This window comes from Pholcus phalangioides, unplaced genomic scaffold, assembly GCF_987345545.1.
Source record: "Pholcus phalangioides strain wild (caught in Gottingen) unplaced genomic scaffold, Ppha-v1.0 ptg000007l_1, whole genome shotgun sequence".
Taxonomy (NCBI): Eukaryota; Metazoa; Arthropoda; class Arachnida; order Araneae; family Pholcidae; genus Pholcus; species Pholcus phalangioides.
Genome location: NW_028301600.1, coordinates 30,353,778 through 30,374,769, shown reverse-complemented (window position 1 = coordinate 30,374,769; position 20,992 = coordinate 30,353,778). Strand labels below are relative to the sequence as shown.

At 34.8% G+C, this 20,992-nt stretch overlaps 1 protein-coding gene across 2 annotated transcripts in view; it reads right to left on the bottom strand.

Annotated features, from left to right (window-relative positions):
* The window catches only part of LOC149085159 (glycerol kinase 5), a 37,489-nt gene extending 21,115 nt beyond the window's left edge, over window positions 1–16,374 (bottom strand). For both annotated transcript variants that reach the window (XM_089233009.1, XM_089233011.1), the window contains exons 1-7: window positions 16,166–16,374; window positions 10,100–10,193; window positions 8,121–8,196; window positions 5,262–5,355; window positions 4,595–4,684; window positions 1,458–1,499; window positions 410–544 (exon numbers count right to left, since the gene is read on the bottom strand). In XM_089233009.1, the coding sequence (XP_089089135.1) occupies window positions 410–544; window positions 1,458–1,499; window positions 4,595–4,684; window positions 5,262–5,355; window positions 8,121–8,196; window positions 10,100–10,193; window positions 16,166–16,273 (639 nt within the window). In that variant the 5' untranslated portion in view covers window positions 16,274–16,374. The remainder of the gene's footprint in view (window positions 1–409; window positions 545–1,457; window positions 1,500–4,594; window positions 4,685–5,261; window positions 5,356–8,120; window positions 8,197–10,099; window positions 10,194–16,165) is intronic.
* Window positions 16,375–20,992: the final 4,618 nt, after the last annotated feature.

Sequence of the window (20,992 nt, the reverse complement as noted above, 5' to 3'; positions counted from 1 at the left end):
CTTTCATAATTTTATTTCTATGATTCAATGCTTCAATCTCTCAGTCTAATGATAATTCAAGATTTTAATGATGTTACTCATTGATATTTACTGTTTAATATGCACTCTCTTTCTTTAGACTATATATATTATCATTTGTAATCTGTTATTCCTACACCAGATAACAAACAATAGCATTACACATTATAACAGCTAGTTTTGGAATAAAAATGTTGGGACATGATATCTATTTGCAATCTACACTATAGCAAGTATAGCTTGTTTTTATGATGGCTGGCTCTGTGACACTGGGTCATCCAGAAAGTTGTAAGTTAAAACATACAAATGTGATGCCCTCTTACTAACATTTCACCCCCGACATGCAACATCTTGAGAGCAATTTCTGACAATTAAGACAAGAATTTTTCACCTGATAAGGATCAAAGAAACCTGTAACGCTTGCATTAGATGGATCAGTTGCGTGCACTTTTCCACCGGTCAACTTCCATACAAGCCATGTATCAATAGTTCCGAAAAGAATTTCATCATTTGGTTTTCCACCAATCTTTGAATAAAAAAATTGAAATTGATACAGAGTATATATATGATCACTTTTCTTGATATCCATTACATAAAAATACATACATATGTAAAAAAAATGTCTCTTTCACTAAAAAATATAAATTTTTATTGGTGTAGAAATACAATTTCTATAAATGATTTTTTTTTTCTCCAACTGTTTTTTTATTGATCATCACAGACGACAGTTTCTTTTATTAACAGAAATAACAAAGTTATGAATATGAAAGAAATTTACACTCACATTGGAAATATACAAAAAATGTACTTGGTGAAAGTATGTGACTATCCTCTACATCAATTGAGTGCGTGTGGCTAAACACCATTCTTGAGCCTATGAAGTCAGTGTAAGTTTTTTTAGGAACCTCTGTCATTGGGGCCTTGTAAATTTTTAATAGCAGACGTGTGAAAAAGCTGGTTTGCATAATTTTTTTTTTTGTGAGGGGAGGGGGGAACATCAGAAAAATAAAAAACTTGCTGACATCAACTTTGCGAAACTCCAGTCCTATGATTTCAATTTGTAAATTGTTTAACAACAATTAAACATTATGATGTCAGTTTTATTTGTTGAAGGATGCCCAGATTGCAGTTGGTCTTCCAAGGACACGCCACATTGTTTGTATTAAGGAAAGCTTTCTATAAAATGTTTCTGGCTCTAAGCCTGACATGCAACTTGGAAACATTATGGGCATTTCCATCGCTGTTTCCCTCAAAAGGAAACAGAACTTTGGTGGGTCATCACTGTGTGATGGAACAAAACTGGTACTAAATTTAATCAATGAGGAATCCTTCCCCTTATCATAATGTTTATTTTTAACAGCTTGCCTTTTATTCCCCAGATAGCTATTCTAATTAAACACTCAATAACATTTATGGTAATCAATAAAAACAGTTCGAACCTTCAAAATGTTCTGCATCACCCATACCAATCGCATAAGCACCTTAAAAAATGAAAACAAATATATAAAACCAACAACACACAAAAGAAAATGACAACAAAAATTATGAAAAAGATATAACCCTCTATCAGCCGTTTTGACATAATATTAATTCTGCAGCAGTAAGAAAGGAATACACTCCCAGAACTGTTGATATTTGTCTATGTGTGATGAGTTGTGATAAGGGAATTCTAAAAACTTTTGTAATAAAAAAAAAGTTTTCACTTTTCTAAATCAGTATAAAAAGTTAATATTTTTAGTTTAATATCTATGCAACCCCTTGCAACATGAATGACATATCTGAGTGCTACACGTTATTTGGATATTTTTTCTAATTGGAAGTATGCCTCTAGAATCAACCAGTACAATGCCATGGCCTACAACAATACAATTATGCAATCATTACACTTCACTCATAGTTAGAAATCTTGATGGCAGATGGAAGCACTACACACAACAAGCATTACACAGAAACAAACTTCCCGCAGTTTCACTACACATACATTCCAACATGTACCAATTTTTTAGAAGTTCCACAAAGGAATATGGACGAGGTGCATGTCTGGTTCAGCAGTAAAATGCCATGCATCCTGTACATATATAAATGTTGAGCATTTAACTTTACAGCGCCATCTGTAAGTGAATTTTGAACTTTTTTATTTATCAGAAAGAAATCTATATAGGCCACAATAAATTATCTCATTGCAAACCACACCTTTTTATATCAATTGTTGATTTGTTATTAATTTGATATTTATTCTTTGGAGATACGGTCTTTGCATGATGTTATTTTGTACTTGATAGGATAATGGAATTCAACAAAATCCTTGAACAAAAGAAGTTTCTAAACTAAAAAAACCAGGCTTCCATAGTTTTTCACGATTCCATGTAGTTCCATATTTTATGGATGCGAACATCTGTGAAGTAGAGAATGTAAAGTTGCATAGGATCTTCTCATGAAGATGACAAAAACAAATCTAAAAAAGCAACAGAGGTCCATATTCCAACACATTTATAGGTTATGGACATGTTTGAAAAAATAAAGCTGTTCAAGCTCAAAAATCACATTTTTTCTTTTTTAAATCAGCTTGAAGATTGTGTATGATGTTTATAGAACAAATGAAAATTATAAATTTACGAATGAAATACTTGTATTTCCCATGATCGTTTGCGCTTTATACAAGCACTAGTTGCAATAATGACATTTAGCATTGACAAGTGAATGGTTGCTCATTTTGGTTCAAAAAACCCACATTTCACTTACGAGTAGAATGGTATTACTATCTCAGATGCAACTAGGGTTAACAATTTAGGAATCCTCATTAACAAATGGCTCAAGTTTTCTGAATATTCTTTGGTGGTGGTCAGAAGAGCGAATAGAATCTTCAGTTTCATTATTAAAAAGGTATCACATTTTCTCTTGAAGTCATTCTTCCGCATTTCCGAGGCTTAGTTCGTTCTGCACAAGAGTATGCAGTAAGGTTTTGGCAACCATACCTACAGAGGAACATGGACTTGGTTGGGAGTGCAAAGAAGAGCTATGTTGTTTCTTGTTGACACACAAGGCTTGAGCTATGAAGAAAGACTTGATTTCTTGAATATGCTTACATTGAAGGAATGCAGGTGTCTCTGGAGGATATGATGGACCATGAATAATTAATTAACCGTCAATCAACTGCCTCAACTAGGCGACACCAGTATTGTTTAGTAAGGGACAATTCCAGGTTGTGATATCACACAGGGAGTTCTTTTCTAATAGGGTTGTCAGTAAATGGAATAGCTCACCTCCAGGGGTTGTGAACTATTACACAATTGATAGGTTTAAAAAGAAGTACAATAGATATAGTGGGATAATTCAAGAAGCTATCCATACTTAGATAAGACAACCATGATCTTTTTTATGGGCAGAGTATTATGAATTTTTGTTTTTTGGTGATATATGCTTTTATATTGGGTATTTTGGTTATATTTGACATCCATATTTTTTATAGGCATAATTTTTTCAGTCACCTCATTGGGCAATTTGACTGTTGTAGCCTTTGTATTTGTAATGAGGAAACTGACATAGTAAGTGATAGCATTCAATACATTTATATTATATGAATTTTTGATTTTTTATGAAAGTATAGTTATCCTATATTTCACACTTTTTTCTAATTTAAGGGACATAATATTTTCTTCTGCACCTGGGGCCTCGACTGATTTTCTTCCACCACTGGTACCAGGTTAATTAATTTCTTGTGTACTGAATAATTAAAAAAATATATATTATTTTTTAGTTTTCAGGCTTGAATTAGAACTAAAATCACCTACCAAAAAATTTACATGATAATTATTTAATTTTTTTCATAATATCATAGATAAAGGGATAAAAAAGGGATTTGATTAACAAAAATTAAACATAATTCAGATGAGGTTAAACAAAGAGTATTAAAAATGAAAACAAATATTAGAACAGCGGTTCTCAACCTTTTTGACTCATGGAGATCTTTTCAGTATATAATTTCTATGGCGGAGCCCACATACAGTTGAACTCGATTATGACAACTCAGTTATAACATTAATTAGTGATTCTGACAAATTCCCATGGAGAATAATGTTAACTGACCTTGCTTATAACGTCAATCAAAAAGCAATGACCTCAGACACAACAACACATTTTTTGTCATTATTCCATTTTATCATAATTAGGGTGATAACATGATACACAAAGAAAATTTCATAGTTTTGCCCTTCTTGACTTTATTTTCCTTATTAAAAAGGCTCTTTCTTTTGAACAAAGCTTACTTTAATTCACAACCCTTACTAAAATAGGGAAGAGATGTGTGTGTGTGCTGCAATTATGACTATAAATATCAATATTAATCTCACATATGTGCCATGTTCAGCGCTGTCTTAATGTATGGGCTCACTCGGGCATGGTCCGAAGGCCTCCAGTGCAGAAAGAACTTTGAGAAAATGAGGTCTAGTAAAATTTTCGACAGTGAGTATGAAATTGAGTCACAAATATTTCTAGCCAAGTAAGAAGTTCCAGACAAATCACTTTTTCAAATTTTTAAAATTGAACTCAAGACAAGAGACTCAATTTCAACTCTTACCATAGCAGATGTCAAAGTAAACCTACTAGCTGCTAAAAACCTTGGCTTTCCAGAAAACAGATACAAAAGCCAAGCACCAAAGCGAAGCATCTGGAAAAAAGGAAAAAAAATTGTTTCAACTAATTAAGAAAAAAGTTAGAACAGAAGTACCTACAGAAAATATAATTAAAGTTCTGAGCTGTTTGCTGCCATAAGTATTAATCAGAAAGCCATGCCTTTTTTGGGAACACGTTAATAAAAGAAATGGGGAGAATTTTGAAAGACCCTACAATGACTGAAAATTTATGTAAAGCTTTTGATGCTGAATCACATTGTTTGTAAAAGCGTTTCTCCAGCAAGGCATGGTCTTATAAACTCAATGTCATATTGATTAGTAAAGAAATGATAATGAAAATGGTTCTGTTGGCCATATTTCAATACCTTCCCATGAAGCTTGAGCAGTTCAATCAGGTTTTCAAAAATATACACAAGAAACACCCTCTAGTAGTGAATGTTCAAATTGATTTTTTGTTTTTTCTATCAATTCCTCCCATCCCTTAATCAAGACGTTTCCAAAGTTTTACAGCTTTCTCAAGAATAATTACAACTGCAAACAGCTCAGAGCAAGGAAACTTGTTCTTAGAACAAGGAAAAATTATGTACACCCCGTACATTTAAAAATGCATACTTTCATTTTAAAAGATGCATTTCCTCTATCACACATATGAGCAGATCGTTTATCTTTCCATGTGATGAAGTTATGGAAAGGGATGCCAGTTTTCCTGAAAATAATAATAAACACACATAAACTTAGAAATGAATTACCTTTCGGGTTAGATAATACAATTGAAAGCAGACGTAGATGAACTCAAAATTGCAAAAGAACCACATGCCCTGGTTCTTTTGCAATTTTGGGTTCATCTACGTTGGCTTTCAATTGTATTAACACATAAACTTCATCACAATTCACTAGTGAAGAATTTGAACTCTTAAAAAAGAGAATTTCTCAGGACAAAAGGAAATAATTAATGCAGGTTCATTTTCTTCTCAACATTTTGCTAAGGCCAGTAGTTGACATCATCAGGAGGTGATCAAGTTGCACATTACTTAAAATATTTTCTGGTATCTACAAATCTAACGCTTTTAATAGTTGACTGACTCTCTAACAATTGCAGTATGTATTTATGGGTTTTTGGACTGTCAGATGCTGCTTTCCCCAGCCCTGATTGGTCATTGCAGACGTGGAACTAATGACTTGCAAGCATTATCCATGAGATTAGAGGGGTGTGATTTGACAGGAGGTGCAGAGTTATCTGATCGATTTTTTCACTCATTTCATTAGTACCATGGAACAAAGAGGTTCTCAGGTTACCCCCGAGGGTAGTAAATTCTAACGCAATTGACACGTTTAAAAAGAAATACGATAAACATATTGGGGTAAATAGAGGCGCTATCCCTACTTTGAATAAGACAATCATACATATATTTTATAGGCATTGTATAATATCTTATCATGTATATAAATTGTTCCTAGTTCTTGTAATTGCATTTTTAATTGGGTTGCTATATTTTAGAAATATATATGACATCCATATTTGTTATGGGCATCTTTTTCTCAGCCACCTCATTGGGCATTTTGCCTGTTGAGGCCTTGTATTTGTAATTTATCATGTTCTAAAGAGCAGAGATCCGCACCCTGCTGAGCTTCATCACTTCCTAATGACACAGACCATTAGCAATGAGAAGAACTTGAAGCAAAGACAGTCCTTCACACCGAAAAACTCTTAATTGAGTGAGAGAAAACCTTAACAATTCAAATTCATATTTCTTTAGAAACTACAAATATTTTGACACAATGCATATTATAGGGCTAACCATTTAATGATAACAAATGTGAATGATATACATTCTTCACTCCAATACCCTAATTTTCAACAGTTTTAAATGGTTTTTAATGATTCTTTTTTCAAAATAGGACCTCAGGTACACAACTCAATAAATTTTATGTAAATAACTCAAATTTTCTTAGTAAAGATATAAACCTAAATGATTTATTTTTAAAGAATTTTGTGACATATGAATTTTGGCAAACATATGAAGAGCATAAGGGCAGTGCAATTCAACTTTTTTTATGCCAAATTTGACTGCACCCTCAAGATTGCTGCCTAAAGTAGTTACCCACGGTGTATCGCCCCTCCTCACATTTCATCCCTATCAATATCTAACACTTCAGAGCATAGATAACCAACCAGCACCTCCTAGAGATAGAAGGCCTCTGCACTGTTTGCTGTACACGTCATTCAGACTACCTAGCAAGTTTGCCACATTTTGAAACACAGCATCCTATTTCGTTTCTTCTTATTTTGGCGTAAAATCTTCCTGATTGGCTCACAAATACCGCATAGTGATTGGATGTGGGGCATAGAAATCGTCAATTCTGAGCCCGATCATTTTTTTTTTCTCACAACTGTGATGCTAGCACGAGCAGGTAATTTTTTTCCCTGGATATTTCTGAGGGAAAATGGACTACTTACTGACATCACAAGCCGACTGCAGAGGCCTTCTCTCTCTAGGAGGTGCTGAGCCAACTCGTGGCATGCCATGGTATCAGGAGTGGAACACTAAATATCTCTTCAAAAAAATTTAAGAAATTATACTCGATTTTTCAATTGAAGAAACTGTCTCCAATATATTTTTGAACTTTTTCTAATGAATGATAGTCTTATAGGCTACCAAACCAATATTTGGTATTGTATAAGCCTTCTTAGTATTTTTGTTTTGTTTTTAATCTTGGAAATACCCAACTAGAGATGCTGACACAAATGAAATATTTGAGGGGTGGGGGGGGGGGGCAAGGGATGCTGAACATCCATACATGCAAGATTCAAGGATGTCTGTATGGGAGGGAACATGCATTGCATTGTAAACCCAGTTGTTATGTGGGGGAGGGGGTGTCCTTACAAAATTTATTGGAGGCTAATCACCCCCCTCTCCCCACACGCTTGGATGTCTACGCCAAACATGTGTTGTAAGCTAGATTATTTTTTACATGATTCAAATTATGATAAACAAATTTACAATTCAAAAGTAAAAAAAATTCTTACTAAAAAATGACAATATGAGCATTTATACAAAAGCCAGAGGTCAGCCAAATTATATTAGGAATAGAGAGGAAACTTTCGTGTCCATTAAACAAGACGTATGGTCAATGAGGTAAAATTTGACGAGTAAGCATGTGCATCTAAAATTATCTTAATTGTGGCACGGCTTGGGAAAAAGTTTGTCACCCCTGTTTAGAGGGTTTTAAAGAAAGGAAAAAAGTATAAGCAATGCTTGATAGGTGATAAAAGGGTATCCAATATTTTTTCATTTTATTAAATTACTTTATTCATTTCCTTAGATTATTTGATGATAAATTAAGATTGTATACGGTCCTCATAACACAAAATAATTTATTCATCAATGTAAATCCCATTCATACATTACATTTCACAATTTTTTTATATTATATGAAGAGGCTATAAAAAATAGGCAAAATATAGTTCACCTGTCCCATGTTGTAAATGTTCCTCTTTGTGTGGAAATTCCTAGACTGGTGATATCACTGGAATCTAAATTTGCATCTACAAGGATAAAAATATTAATTAATAGTTTGCAAAATCATGTCCAACCAAGAAAAGTTATCACATATACTTTGTCTTTTTTATGTGCTTAAGGCACTATATTTCTATAAGCAATGCAAGTGCTGCAATAAGAATGAATATCAAAATATATTTGTGAGCTTTTAAAGTGTCACTCTTTTCAACGATAAAATTTATTTTCCTATAACAAATGTGTAATACATTTTTCTTCCTTTTTGAATAAACATCTGTGAAATTTCTCAAAAAACCAGCATCTATTTCAAATGAATATATTGATAATTGATAATTGTATATGATAATTGTAATTGTAAAGTATGATAGAAGTTTTTACTAGTAGAGACAATAAAATATGAAAGTTTATATAAAAAATGTACAGTGAAACTTTGATTATTCAAATAAAATTTGTTCCATAATCCAAAACACTCATATATTAAAGCCAACGCAAAATAAGAAATAATGGAAACTCCGAAGATTCATTCCAGAATCATCTCCTTTGAGCCAATCATGATTCTTTTCCCAAGATAAAAAAGAGGTTAACTAATATATTATTTTGTATTGAAGGCATATGGATATTTCGAAATGATACAACAGCAGGGAGGCATTAATACACAACAAGAGGGAGAGACAGTCTTTCATGGGCTGACACTCCTCAAGCCCCAGCTGCATCTTAATCAACGGACTCAAGTAAAACAAGGGCTCTTAAACTGTTGAAGTATTTCACTATAACCCTGTAAGTGGTTTTCAAAATTTTCTTATTGGTTCTCTGTGGTTCCAAACTTTGAGGCGCGAATGTGAACTGATCTCCCATTAAATAGTCTCGCTGCAGAGAGCAACAGGCCTACAACATTACAATTATTCATTCATTAAACTTCACTCACTATGAGTTGAGAAAAATCTCATCGTTTAAAAAATTGATTGCAGATGGCAGCACTACACAAAAAACATTACACAGAAACAAATTTCACAAAAGGTTCACTATACATACACACATTCCAACATGTACCAATTCATTAGAAGTTGCGCAGAGGAATATCGATGAGGTGCATGTCTGGTTTAGTAGTAGTAGTGGAAATCACTAAACCTTTTAGAAATTACCACCTATTTTCAAGAATATTTTCCTTCCGATTGCGTGAGCATGATATATGCTTCCCCCAACACAAAATAACAATAATAATAAAAAACAAGGAAGAGAAAAAAACGACTGTGTTCTGTTGTTTATGCTGTACACCTACACATATAACTACCTCAAAGGGAAATGAAAAACATTCTTTCTCTCCTCATATGGTATCAGACATTGAATGAAAGCTGACTCTGTCCTTTGGCAGTAGATTTATAGGATTGGGGAGCGGAAAACATGTTATCAAGAGAAGAAAACTTACAACAGTGTCTGGGCTTGTCAATGCTGAAACGAGAGGGTTTTAAGAACCCTCTCGTCATTTTCAGGATTGCCAAAATAAAGCAGATCAAGACTAGGGGGGGGGGACCAAGTATCTAATTGCGACTCTGAAGACAAGATATCTTGGGATTGCCACTGTAAGTTTTAATATGCATACAGTATTTATTTTTAATTTGATCCTTCATTGAAATAATAAAAGGAGCCTCCAAAGAATGCTTGGGTTAAGCCCCCAAATTTGTTTAGACAGCCTAGCTTGCAGTAAAAGAAAATCGCTGGCTTAGTTGTGATCAAGTGATGCTTTACAGACAACACAAATACTCAAAGCCTCTTATACAGAAGACTAGTCCTGAGAATTGCAATGTGAGTCAATGCTCGTGTATTAAATCAAAATTTTGGCTCGTATTTAGAAACACTCATGAATCAAGTTACTCATATAATCTAAAGTTTTACTTTAATCAATATGATAAATTATTATTTTCAAACAAACACCTATTAAGCTTTTCTTGACAACATTTTGAAAACTTTGCCACAATGTTTCAGGCTTTATCTCAGACTTTCCATCTCTATCTTGTAAAATGCATACCTGGAAAGAAAGAAAAAAAAAGGTAAAGGTTCATACTTTCATGAATGAAATTTCCCTTTTTCAGTCAAAATTTTAAAAATCGTCCAGGCATTAATAAGTTGAAAGATGAAGTTCAATCGATTATTAGTCTGGATATCGAAGAATGTTCCAGAATTTGTGACTCTAATTTCCTGAAATGCTGATATGTCTCGCTGTTTCCTAGAATACTAGCTAATGGAGGTGGGGGGATATGCAGAAATTATCATAACATTTACATTACAACCTTTTGAACTTAGAATATGACTGCTTAGTACTCCCTCCCATAAGCAGATATAGGCTCTTCGAACAGGGGAGGGCAGATGTATATTGAATGAGGACAGACTTTCCTCCTCCACTCTCTCTTGCTTATACTAATAAAAAATTTTTGGAGAGGGCAGGGGTCGCCTCCATTGACCTTCCCCCCCCCCATGTCTGACTTTGCCCCCACTATAAATACAGTATAACCTCCATATCTAGATTCTTATGAGAGCAAAAGGTTTTGAGACAAAAGGTATTTGAGAAATACAGCTTTTATGTAAGAAAAGAAAAATATGACCAAAAGTGCAAAAGTTTTGATTAAGAAAACTAAAATACATATCTACAACAAGGAATTCCAAAGTTAGCTGAGACTTCACTTCTATTCTTCATAGGATTTACATTAGAAAATTTTAAAAACTCAATTTTTTTTCCATTGGAAGCATGTATTTCTGTTTTTCAGCCATTTTTTAATGCAGAATATTACTTGACTAACAAATGAACAGCATCTAGAAGTGACACACGGCTATTAATTCTTTTTTGTCAACAGATAAACACAATTCTTGAACTCTGCATCCCATCCCTTCCATCTTAACCACAATATGATTCTTATCTTTATTTTTCTATGTTTTGTTCACAACTCATCATGAAATGTAGTAATTCTCTCACAAATTTTTCATTTCTCCGTTTCTTTGACTTCCAGAAGAAAGCCAGAAAGAAATCGTGTTTTCTACAATTCATATAAAATATACCCACAATAATAAAATACTATTGTTCATATTTTATTATTGTGATTTGGCCTTCGAGAAACAAAGGTTTTCAGAAAAATACTTTGAGACAGGCCAAAATGCATTTATTTAGTACAGTAAATACAGAGAATTTTTCTTCCTCAAGGTTGGTATATATATAGTTTTGAGATAGAGAGGTTCTACTGCACGTCCAGTATCGTCTTTAAACAAGGGTATACTCGAGCACAGCCCAGGAGTCTAATGGTTCATAGGGGGCCTTCAATGATAATGAGATCTCAAACTAAGATTTATGAGAGTAAGTATATAATTTAGTAAGCAATTTTAGTAAATTGGTAAATCTAAACACAATTATCTGAGCTAACGGGGACTGGATTTAACTCAGATAACCAAAACTTGGGATAATTCAGACCGTTCAAAATTTTGGCGTTAAATAAAGCCATAAATGGCAGAAATTATGTTTACATAAATAAGTTATTTGTAATTAGTAGAGCTCAGATTTTTATGATGTCATATTTTTTATGACAAGTCATATTTTGGACTTTTCTGAGCTATTGGTCATATTTTAAAACTTTTTTATATTTGAAATATATATAATATACATATCATATACATTTAAAATATATGGTCATATTTTAAATTTTCAAACAACTGATCATATTTTAAGTATTTTCAAACATCATACTTTTTGGTCATTTAGGCCGGGATTACACTATAAAAGTTTGATTAAAGATCTTTTATAAAACTTGAAAAATTCAACCAGTAAGTGCATCGGTTACATTCGAGCAAATGCAACCAGTGATCTTATTGGTTGAATTTTTCAAGTTTCATCAAAGAGCTTTTATAAAACTTTTATAGTGTAATCCCGGCCTTATTGCCAAAAAGTTTGATCTGCAGGCCATAGGTGCCAATTGCAGAGTTGAAAAATCTGTAGTTTATCACCTGATGAAGTGTTTCGTATAGAGATGTAAAATTCTTGAGAATAATCTTTAAGAGAATATTCTCATCGAGGAGAATATTCAAGAATATTCTCTGGAAGGAATACTATTATTAATAACTTGAGAATATTCTTAGAAATTCTTGATGAGAATATTCTCCTGTTATTTGTAATACAGTTATATACAATATCCTTGAGAATATTCTCTGGCAGGACTACTTTTATATATTACTGGGGAATATTCTTATCGAAAATAATAAGAATTATTCTCAAGTTATTAATAATAGTCCTTCCAGAGAGTATGCTCACAAGAATATTTGTATAATAACATGCATCATAATAAATATAATCTCTATAAATAACTTGAGAATAATTTTTATTATTTTCAATAAGAATATTCTCTAGTAATTTATAATAGTAGCCCTTCGAGAGAATATTCTCTGCCCCGTCTCTCTTCCCATCAAGAAGACGGGAATATTGAAGTTTGCAGCCTACAATATTAAAGTTGGCTATGTAGAGAGGGAGGGATAACTGAAATTTGGGAAAATAAAGGAAAGAAAAAAGAGTGAAGAAGGGCAGAGAGGGAAAAACTGGTTCGTGCGCAATGAACAAATAGCAACAGGGAGTGATGGATGTAGAAAATAGGCATCAACCAGAATAGTAGATAGAGGGTGGAACCGTCCCAAGTGATAAGGGATCCAATAGCTTTATGGATTTTTTTTTTAAGACTATTCATGTAAGAAGTATTTCTGTCTCACTCCCCTCCTTTTAATAAATGCAAGGTACTGTAATTAATTATTGAGTTTTTCAACGATCACCTTGGTAATATTTAAGGTTAGCCATGAGCAACAGTTTCTCATGGTTTTTTCTTGATGGGTATTATCAGTATAGGAAAAAAATTAGGATAAAAAAAATAATTTGTACTAAGGGGAAAAACGTTCTAAATTGAAAGGTCAGAAGCGAGGTACACTGCATCTATTTTCCAACCTCTCAGAGGAAAGACCAAAAAGACTGTAGGTAATACTTTGCGATATATAATCCACACTGAGAAATTCTTTTTTAACAAAATTTCAACTAGGTTTAACATTTGAAGAAATGATGAGAAGTGAAATGCTTTAAGTTCATTGTGATTTTATACCCACAGTGTGTTTGTGGAAAATGAAATTTGTACTTCTGTTCTTGTAAATTCCTATTTGTACAACCACACCATATTTATTAATTTTGAAAATTCAAGAGCCACGTTAATTTCTCAAACTTATTGTATAATGTTCTCACCAATTCTTTAGGTTATTCAAATTTCATGAACACTTTTGCAATTGAAGCTCAGCCGTCATATTTTATTATTACAAATAGCATATACAACTAATATTCTACTCCAGATTTCTATGAGTGCTTTGTCTTCTGCTGAACGCAGCGGACCTAGTGCGGTCACAACTGCTGCACTAGGAATTAATATTGCTTCAAATTATAGGCATTTCATATTCGACTTATCAAATTTCAACTGCATTCACACAAAAGACAAAACAATGAAAAATTATATTTTTGGGTGTTTGTGGCTGTAATAGACTCAGCAATAGAAATGCAAAAATAAAAACATATATTTAGTATAGTTGTTTTATATAAGAAATTAGTGATAATTATTCCATAAAGGGTCTTCAAAAGGGTCTTGTGCATAGTAAGGGTGAACCTGGGGAATGAAACTCAGAACCCATTGATGTTATTTCCGCATTTTATACCTCATGAAATGGCTCCAATGATTGTTGGAATGTATTCAACAACAGTGATTGAGAATTAGCTCTCTACAGATCCCTCTCCCTGTTCTTTGTTGCTAGGACCATGTAAAAAAATTCCTGATACGCCCGAGAATGACCAGTTTTTCGGCAATATCATTGGTTTACTAAATTATTCCAAGAAGTTTTCGGCTGATCAAACGACTTCTGCTGTAAATCCTTCAGCTGACTTTCCTTCAAAAATGTAACACCGTCTGTCTGGGCACTACAGAAATTTAACAACTTTCACATTCTGGTATTTTTTTTACTCTTCACCACTTGCCACAAACATGTACTCTTCTTGTCATTTAGAATGTTTCTACTTTTGTATGGTACAGTCCTCTCTTATAGAATTAAACTAATTATGTTAAAGTGGTAAGCAAATGAGTTTTACTTCAGAACTTTCCGGGTACACATCTGGGAGAGAACTAAAGGTCATGCTTTAGTCATACATCCTGTATTTTATTGTACAGAACTTTTTTCAATGGGGACGAGGAGGGGGCGATCTGTGTCTATGCCTGGCATCTAAAACATTTGCTGGCTCCCAGTTTTTTTCGATTTGTCCAGCCCTGGCATACATAATTATTTCTTAACCAGTAATTTGCATTTTTCTCTTTATATGCCAAACCTGATTGCCACTTATAAATGCATGTCAATAGAATTTTATTCATCAATTCATTGTACATACAAAAACTGTATCATAGATGGGTCTATGTCATGGAAACAATCCATTTCCGATTTAAACTTACGAAGCCCTTGTGCTATGTTGCTTATAATGAACTTGTCTTTCACTTCTTAATCATCATCATCATGCGGCAGTGGTGTCGGAGCCAGGGGTGCTGTGGTTGCTCGAGCACCCACAGAAATTTGTAGAGCAGGTCCGAGCACCCACAGCATCGATTCGGACATCAAAATTTCCTTCATGAAACTAAAGATGAGCACCTACAGGTTCGAAACACTCTCGACGCCCTTGTGATGGGGTATCCCTTTTGTTTTCAGGAGCAGTCAGAATTGATTTATCCCTCCTCTGTCAATTTCTGAAATGCTGTTAATTAATTTTCCAATTTCTTCTATGTCAACATCATTGAACCCTTCTCTGCCCACTTGCTTCACTAACATGACAATATCATTCATAACTTTTTTGATTGGCTTCGCAGAAATGGATCTGGCGCACATTGTGGCCAAAAGTTCTTCCAGCAAGAGATGACTGTTTTTCATCTTTATAGCTTCCACAGCTCCAACTATGACACTAATGGCATCAGTGAAATTCATCCATGACTTTAGGACATTTTCTGCATTTGCATCTCTGATAACCAGTAACCATAATTTATTGCCAATTCCAAACGGCAGGCTTGTTTTTTTTACTCGTCGAGAGGTTGGTGCACTAACCCCTCGATGGGGACTCCCTGCAGTAACAATTTTTTTTTTTTTTGTTGCAATCAAGTCACTGTTTTTTGTTGTACCCCTGTGTCAGGAAAGTTTTCTGACAAGGATGAACCAGGTATCAAACTCGCGACACCTCTAAACATCCTTTGGTACTTTAGGCGAGTATCTTATCGACCAGGCTACCACGCCCCATCATTTAACCAGTAGGTTAAATTACCTGTCATTATTACTTACCAATCAAATCACAAAAAAAATTTCCATCAACTCCAAACGAGACATATGGTCAAAGCAAATACAAGTGATCTCACGAATTTTGTTTTTTCCTCCGAAAAAGAAATACGTTTCTGCAATTTGACGCAATGGTGACAATTTACATTACGCTTGTGACATTATTTTGGAGGATTAAACCGAAAGCATGTCTTTCTTCCAAGTAAATTCTTTGATACAATTTTTATTTGAACCCATATGAATATTAGTAATATAAATTAAAACAACTGAATAATTTTTCATTCAGTTAGAATCGAATTATAAGATCTGCCTGCAGACCACCTATACGCGGACCATAGGTTGAGAAACGCTGGTGCAGATAACATGGGGAGTGGTGTGTCATGTGGTCTTGTATAAGTATTTGATGTCTGTCAGTTTTATAAAAGCTCCAAATGATTGATTCATATTTCTGGCATAATGATGGTGGTGAGAAGAAACGAAATGGGAAGCAATATTATTTCGTTCCGAAACTAAGATGTTTCAGTTCCCATCTCCCTTGAAAAAATTCCAAACCTATTTAAATCCTTTGATATCATCGTCAACAGTAAAATATGGTGTCAGAAAAAAAAACGACATTGTATACTTTTCATATACCTTTTCATTCGATTTTCCAACAATATTTGCTTTGTGATCGTAAACATAGCAACGGATATTTGTGGTACCAACGTCAACCCCCAAAATGAATTTTGAATCGTGAACCATCGTGGAGGAACGTTGAACTAACGATTAAGCACCCGCAATTACTTCCTGCAACAAATACATGTCATTTATTGAATTTTATTTGCTAATACCCTGACATCGATACGTCCTTGACTTCTTCTTTTTTAATTATACAGGGCTTTATACCTGAGGGATTATCCCCTGTTCAGAGAGAAACACATGAAAAAGGGGACCATATGTCTCGTATGTCCCGGGACAGTGCCAGTTTTTTTTTTGGCTGTCCCGACTTTCTTGCAAAAATGTACCGGTTTTTCAACGAAGTAAATTTGACTTTTCTTATGTGAAGAGATGGTTTTTTTCAGAGTCTCTCTCTCTCTGAAATATACAGAGAAATTGAATTTTCTGGATGTTAATGCGGAAACTGATATTTGGAAAGAAAAATGGTTTGTCTCCTCCGGGAATCGAACCCGGTTCTCCTTGCATACCGGGAAAGTGCGCTAATCAATACATCAGAGACACGCTTTTCAATTCCATATAACACGCATTAGTAGCGCTCAGTGAGGTCGGCAGCCTCCCTTAACTACAGCAATTTTCGCTATTTTAGCTATTTTAACGCCAACTGGGGCGAAAATTGCTGCTATGACTCCACTCAGAGCTTCACGCTACTAATGCGTGTTATAAGGACGTGAAACATGTGTCTTTGGTGCATTGGTTAGCGCACTTGTCCGGTATGCAAGGGTCTTCGGGTTCGATTCCTGGAGGTGACAAATCACTTTTCTTTCCAAATATCAGTTTCGGCATAACATCCAGAAAATTCAATTTCTCAGTTGACTTTTCTTAATTTTATTCTCAAATATCAACAATTAAAATTATCTTCCCAACTCAGAATTACATTACGATAACGACGGCTACAAATATTTGACAAATAATAATATTTATCATGTTTTTTTTACTTCACTGCAATTTGTAGTGGCGCTTCCTTTCCCGGGACTGGCGACTTTTCGGTGATTTTAGCGCGAGTTGGCAACTTCGCTTACTTTTGGCATAATTTTTGGTAACAATTGGCTATGTCCCGCATTTCAAAGACCAATTCTCCGTATTTTTCGCTCGCAAATATGGTCAGCCTAATTATCCACCATAACTTGAAACTTTACGAGATAGGACAGGGTTCGTAGGGTGTTTCCTGTTCCACTTGTGCTTGTCTATCACCCCCTTTCGTTTGGCAGAACATGTCGCGTTCACCCTGTATAACAAATGCATGGGGGGGGGGGGCACAGAAAAATACGAATATGAAGAGGCTATAGACGCAATGTCCACGTAAGTTCGAGAATATACATGTTAAGTTATTCTGTCACTCTCTGTTCTATGCCCTTGTGTGGCACCTTGGGGCCACCAGTGACTGTGAGAGAAACTCGGAGTCGTCATTGTTGATAGTAAAATCTTCGGTAGTTCCATACTCTAGTAATGTGGCCAACACATTCTGGAGCAGACGCCCTAGGCTGGGATCTTTGGCGAGTCCCCCAAGCCACACTTTTCACGGGCCCTTGTATAGTAAATTTATTTCATGACAAACTAAAAAAATTATTATGCAATTTATCATGCATAGTATTTCATAGTACGATTTATCGTGTTTACCCACCACGCGAAGCTTGGGTTTTATGCATAATCGCCGGTAAAAGTGTATGTGATTCATTTAGGGAAGTTTATCAAATTTGCCAATGACGCTTGGGTACTAGACATAATCGCTGGTAAAAGTGATAAATTTAAGGAAATTTATCAAACGAAAATGCTCGGTAAGTATACATAGTGAAATTATCACATTCTGAAATGATCTACTCTTATACTTGATGAATGGTTTATTAGATAAATCTGTCCTGTATAAAATGAAAAAAAAAAGAAAACGGCGATCGTGAGGTAGAGCAGTCATATTCACAAGGTGGTTCGTGGACCTCATCCCTCTGGGATCCACAACGATTTTCTGAGGGCCCACGGATGACAATTGTTTAATTGTTTTTATTGGTGTGGACTATCACCTCTTAAAATTTTTCCCATCTTTTCTGAATCACCCTGTATATCAACACATATTTTCTGGATATTATGAACTGAGAAGGAAAAGTCATTTGGTCTCCACCAGGGCACATATCTAGGTCCTCTTGCAAACTGGGCAAGCATGCTATCATCTACACCACTAGAGACTTGACCCTGCCTTCCTTATTTCACGCACTGTGGCGTGAGGAGCTGAAGTAGCGAGGCATTAGTAGCCTCTCTCTGGTTCGACGGAGACCACATGACTTTTCTTTCCGAGTTCACCTCTGAAAATATCCAAAAAATATCTGTTTCTTTGATATATTGTACTGAGAAAAACTGTATGGGGGCCATTTACTGAAGTTGAGAGAGGCTATTAATGCCCCTACTTTAGCTCCTTACGCCACAGTGCGTGAAATAAGGTAGGCAATGTCATGTCTCCAGTGGTTTAGATGGTAGCATGCTTGCCCGGTTTGCAAGAGAGTCCTGGTTCAGGGCCGGATCTTGAATCCTGCGAACTACGTGGCCGCAGAAGGCACCAACTGAAGGGGCCGATTTTTCAGAGCGCCAGCTGAAGGGGAGGGGTGATTTTTATCACCAAAATATTATTCACTTGAAAAATGTCCAGAACCGGCCCTGCCTAGGTTCGTGTTCCGGCGGAAACCAGATGACTTTTTTTATGAATTTTTATGAATATTATCACCTTGACATAATATCCAGGAAATATCTGTTCCCTTGATGGCAAACAATAATTTGAGAGAATAACATTAAAAAACCACATTTAGATTTACATAATTTCTCTCGTCCAGACTCGATTTTCCCCCCACAATTAATGTATGTAAAAAATCCAAAATTAGAGAAGTTACGATTTGCATTATCATCTGATTACAATTATTTTCATTTAATTACTCACAAATCTTGCAATTCATGCACCAAACCTATTTTGGCATAAAAATTTATTTAACTGATTATAAATATTTGAGAAGAAGATAATAATTTAAAAATTATTATTAGTCTTGTAATGTGAAATTTTTTTACGTTCGTGACAATGCCATATTTTTAAAATTCCCCCCTTCTATACTGACGATTACATGCATAACTTCCGGTAAATTTGATTTATTCAGCTAGATTTATCATATTTGCATAAGCCAGAGGTTCCCAAAAATTTTGTTTCATTCCCCTTTCTTCAGAAATTTTATTTCCTCATCGCTCCCCAACCCAAGCCAAACCATAGGATCCTATGGATGGACCCGTGGCTTCCATCGCTCACCCCCCAGAGGGATGCGTGGTACATGAACAAAATTTATCAAATTAACTTACATGATCGGTGATTACTAATCACTTTTATACACTGCTCATTATAAATATAATAATACACGAATTTCATTAATTTAGGAGAAAACTACTTATCCAAATACAGCCAAAGTTTTAGGATATCATAATGAGACAATGGGAGAAATTTTGATTTTTGTTCAAGAATAAAAGTACATATACAATTGAAGGAGTTATATACCCAAGGAGCCAGGAAAGGTTCATACTGAATGTTTAATACATGGACAAATCGACTAACGTAAAGTATAAATGATACACAATAGAATAATTATAAAATATCCAGGAAAGAAAGAAAAAGGGGGGTTAACAAAATATATCATTAAACATTGACAACCATGGTGGTGGTGCTTTGAGTAGTTAACATGAAGGGAAAAATTACAAGATAAAAAAAAGGAAAAGTGTTGAGGACGTGTAAGCTCTAGGTGGAGAGAAAATATATATATATATATATACACACATAAATAAATTCAGAGGAAAAAACAAAATAAATATATATGTATATACACCATAATTAAAAAAAAAAAGTTCAAAAGTGTTTTTCTATGTTAGTCTGTTAGTCTTAGATAAGAGATAGGATTTAATTAATTTTTTTGTAGGTAGGCAGAGACATTTGTATCGAAATTTGTATGGAAATGAATTATAGAACTTTTTGGAATAATATATGTAAAATGTTTTCTAGCTATTGTTTGTGAATTAGTGGTAGAGTGTAAGTACTATTTATTCTTGAGGACGAGCGAGTGGTATTAAATTTGAAGGAAAACTGATTTTTGTGAATGAGCAATAGTGATTTCTAAAAATAAAGATGTCGATGGTCGAAAGATGTCGAAAGATGTCGTTATAGTGCCGGACTCGTGATGCGAGGATCCGGGTTCGAACCCCACAGTGGTGGTCGGCTGAAGTTGGTTTTCTGTGGTTCCCAACTTCAAGGCGCAAATGCGAGCCGATCTCCCCGTTAAAAAGTCTCGCCACAGAGAGCAACAGTCCTACAACGGTAAATCATTCAACCATAACACTTCACTCATAGTTAGAAAAACTGGGGGCGGATGACAGCACTACACATAACAAGCATTACACAGAAACAAACTTTACGTCAGGCTGCACTACACGTACACGCACATTCCCGCATGTACCGATTCGTTGGGGGGGTTCCGCGGGGGGGGGGGGTGCATGTGTGGTGTAGCAATAGTAGGTAGGGCCTCCAAAAAATGGCTCGGGGATCCATGATGTTCTTAAGTCAGCCACCTCGTTGGGCAGTTTGCCTGTTGTGGCGTCGTGTTTGTATTTGTATTTGTATAGGTAATATTTGTAGGCGGTTATAAAGGGCAAATGTAGGCGAGTGATAATCATTAGTAATAAACCGTAAAATTCTATTTTGAATAGAAATGATTGGTTGAAGATTAGTAA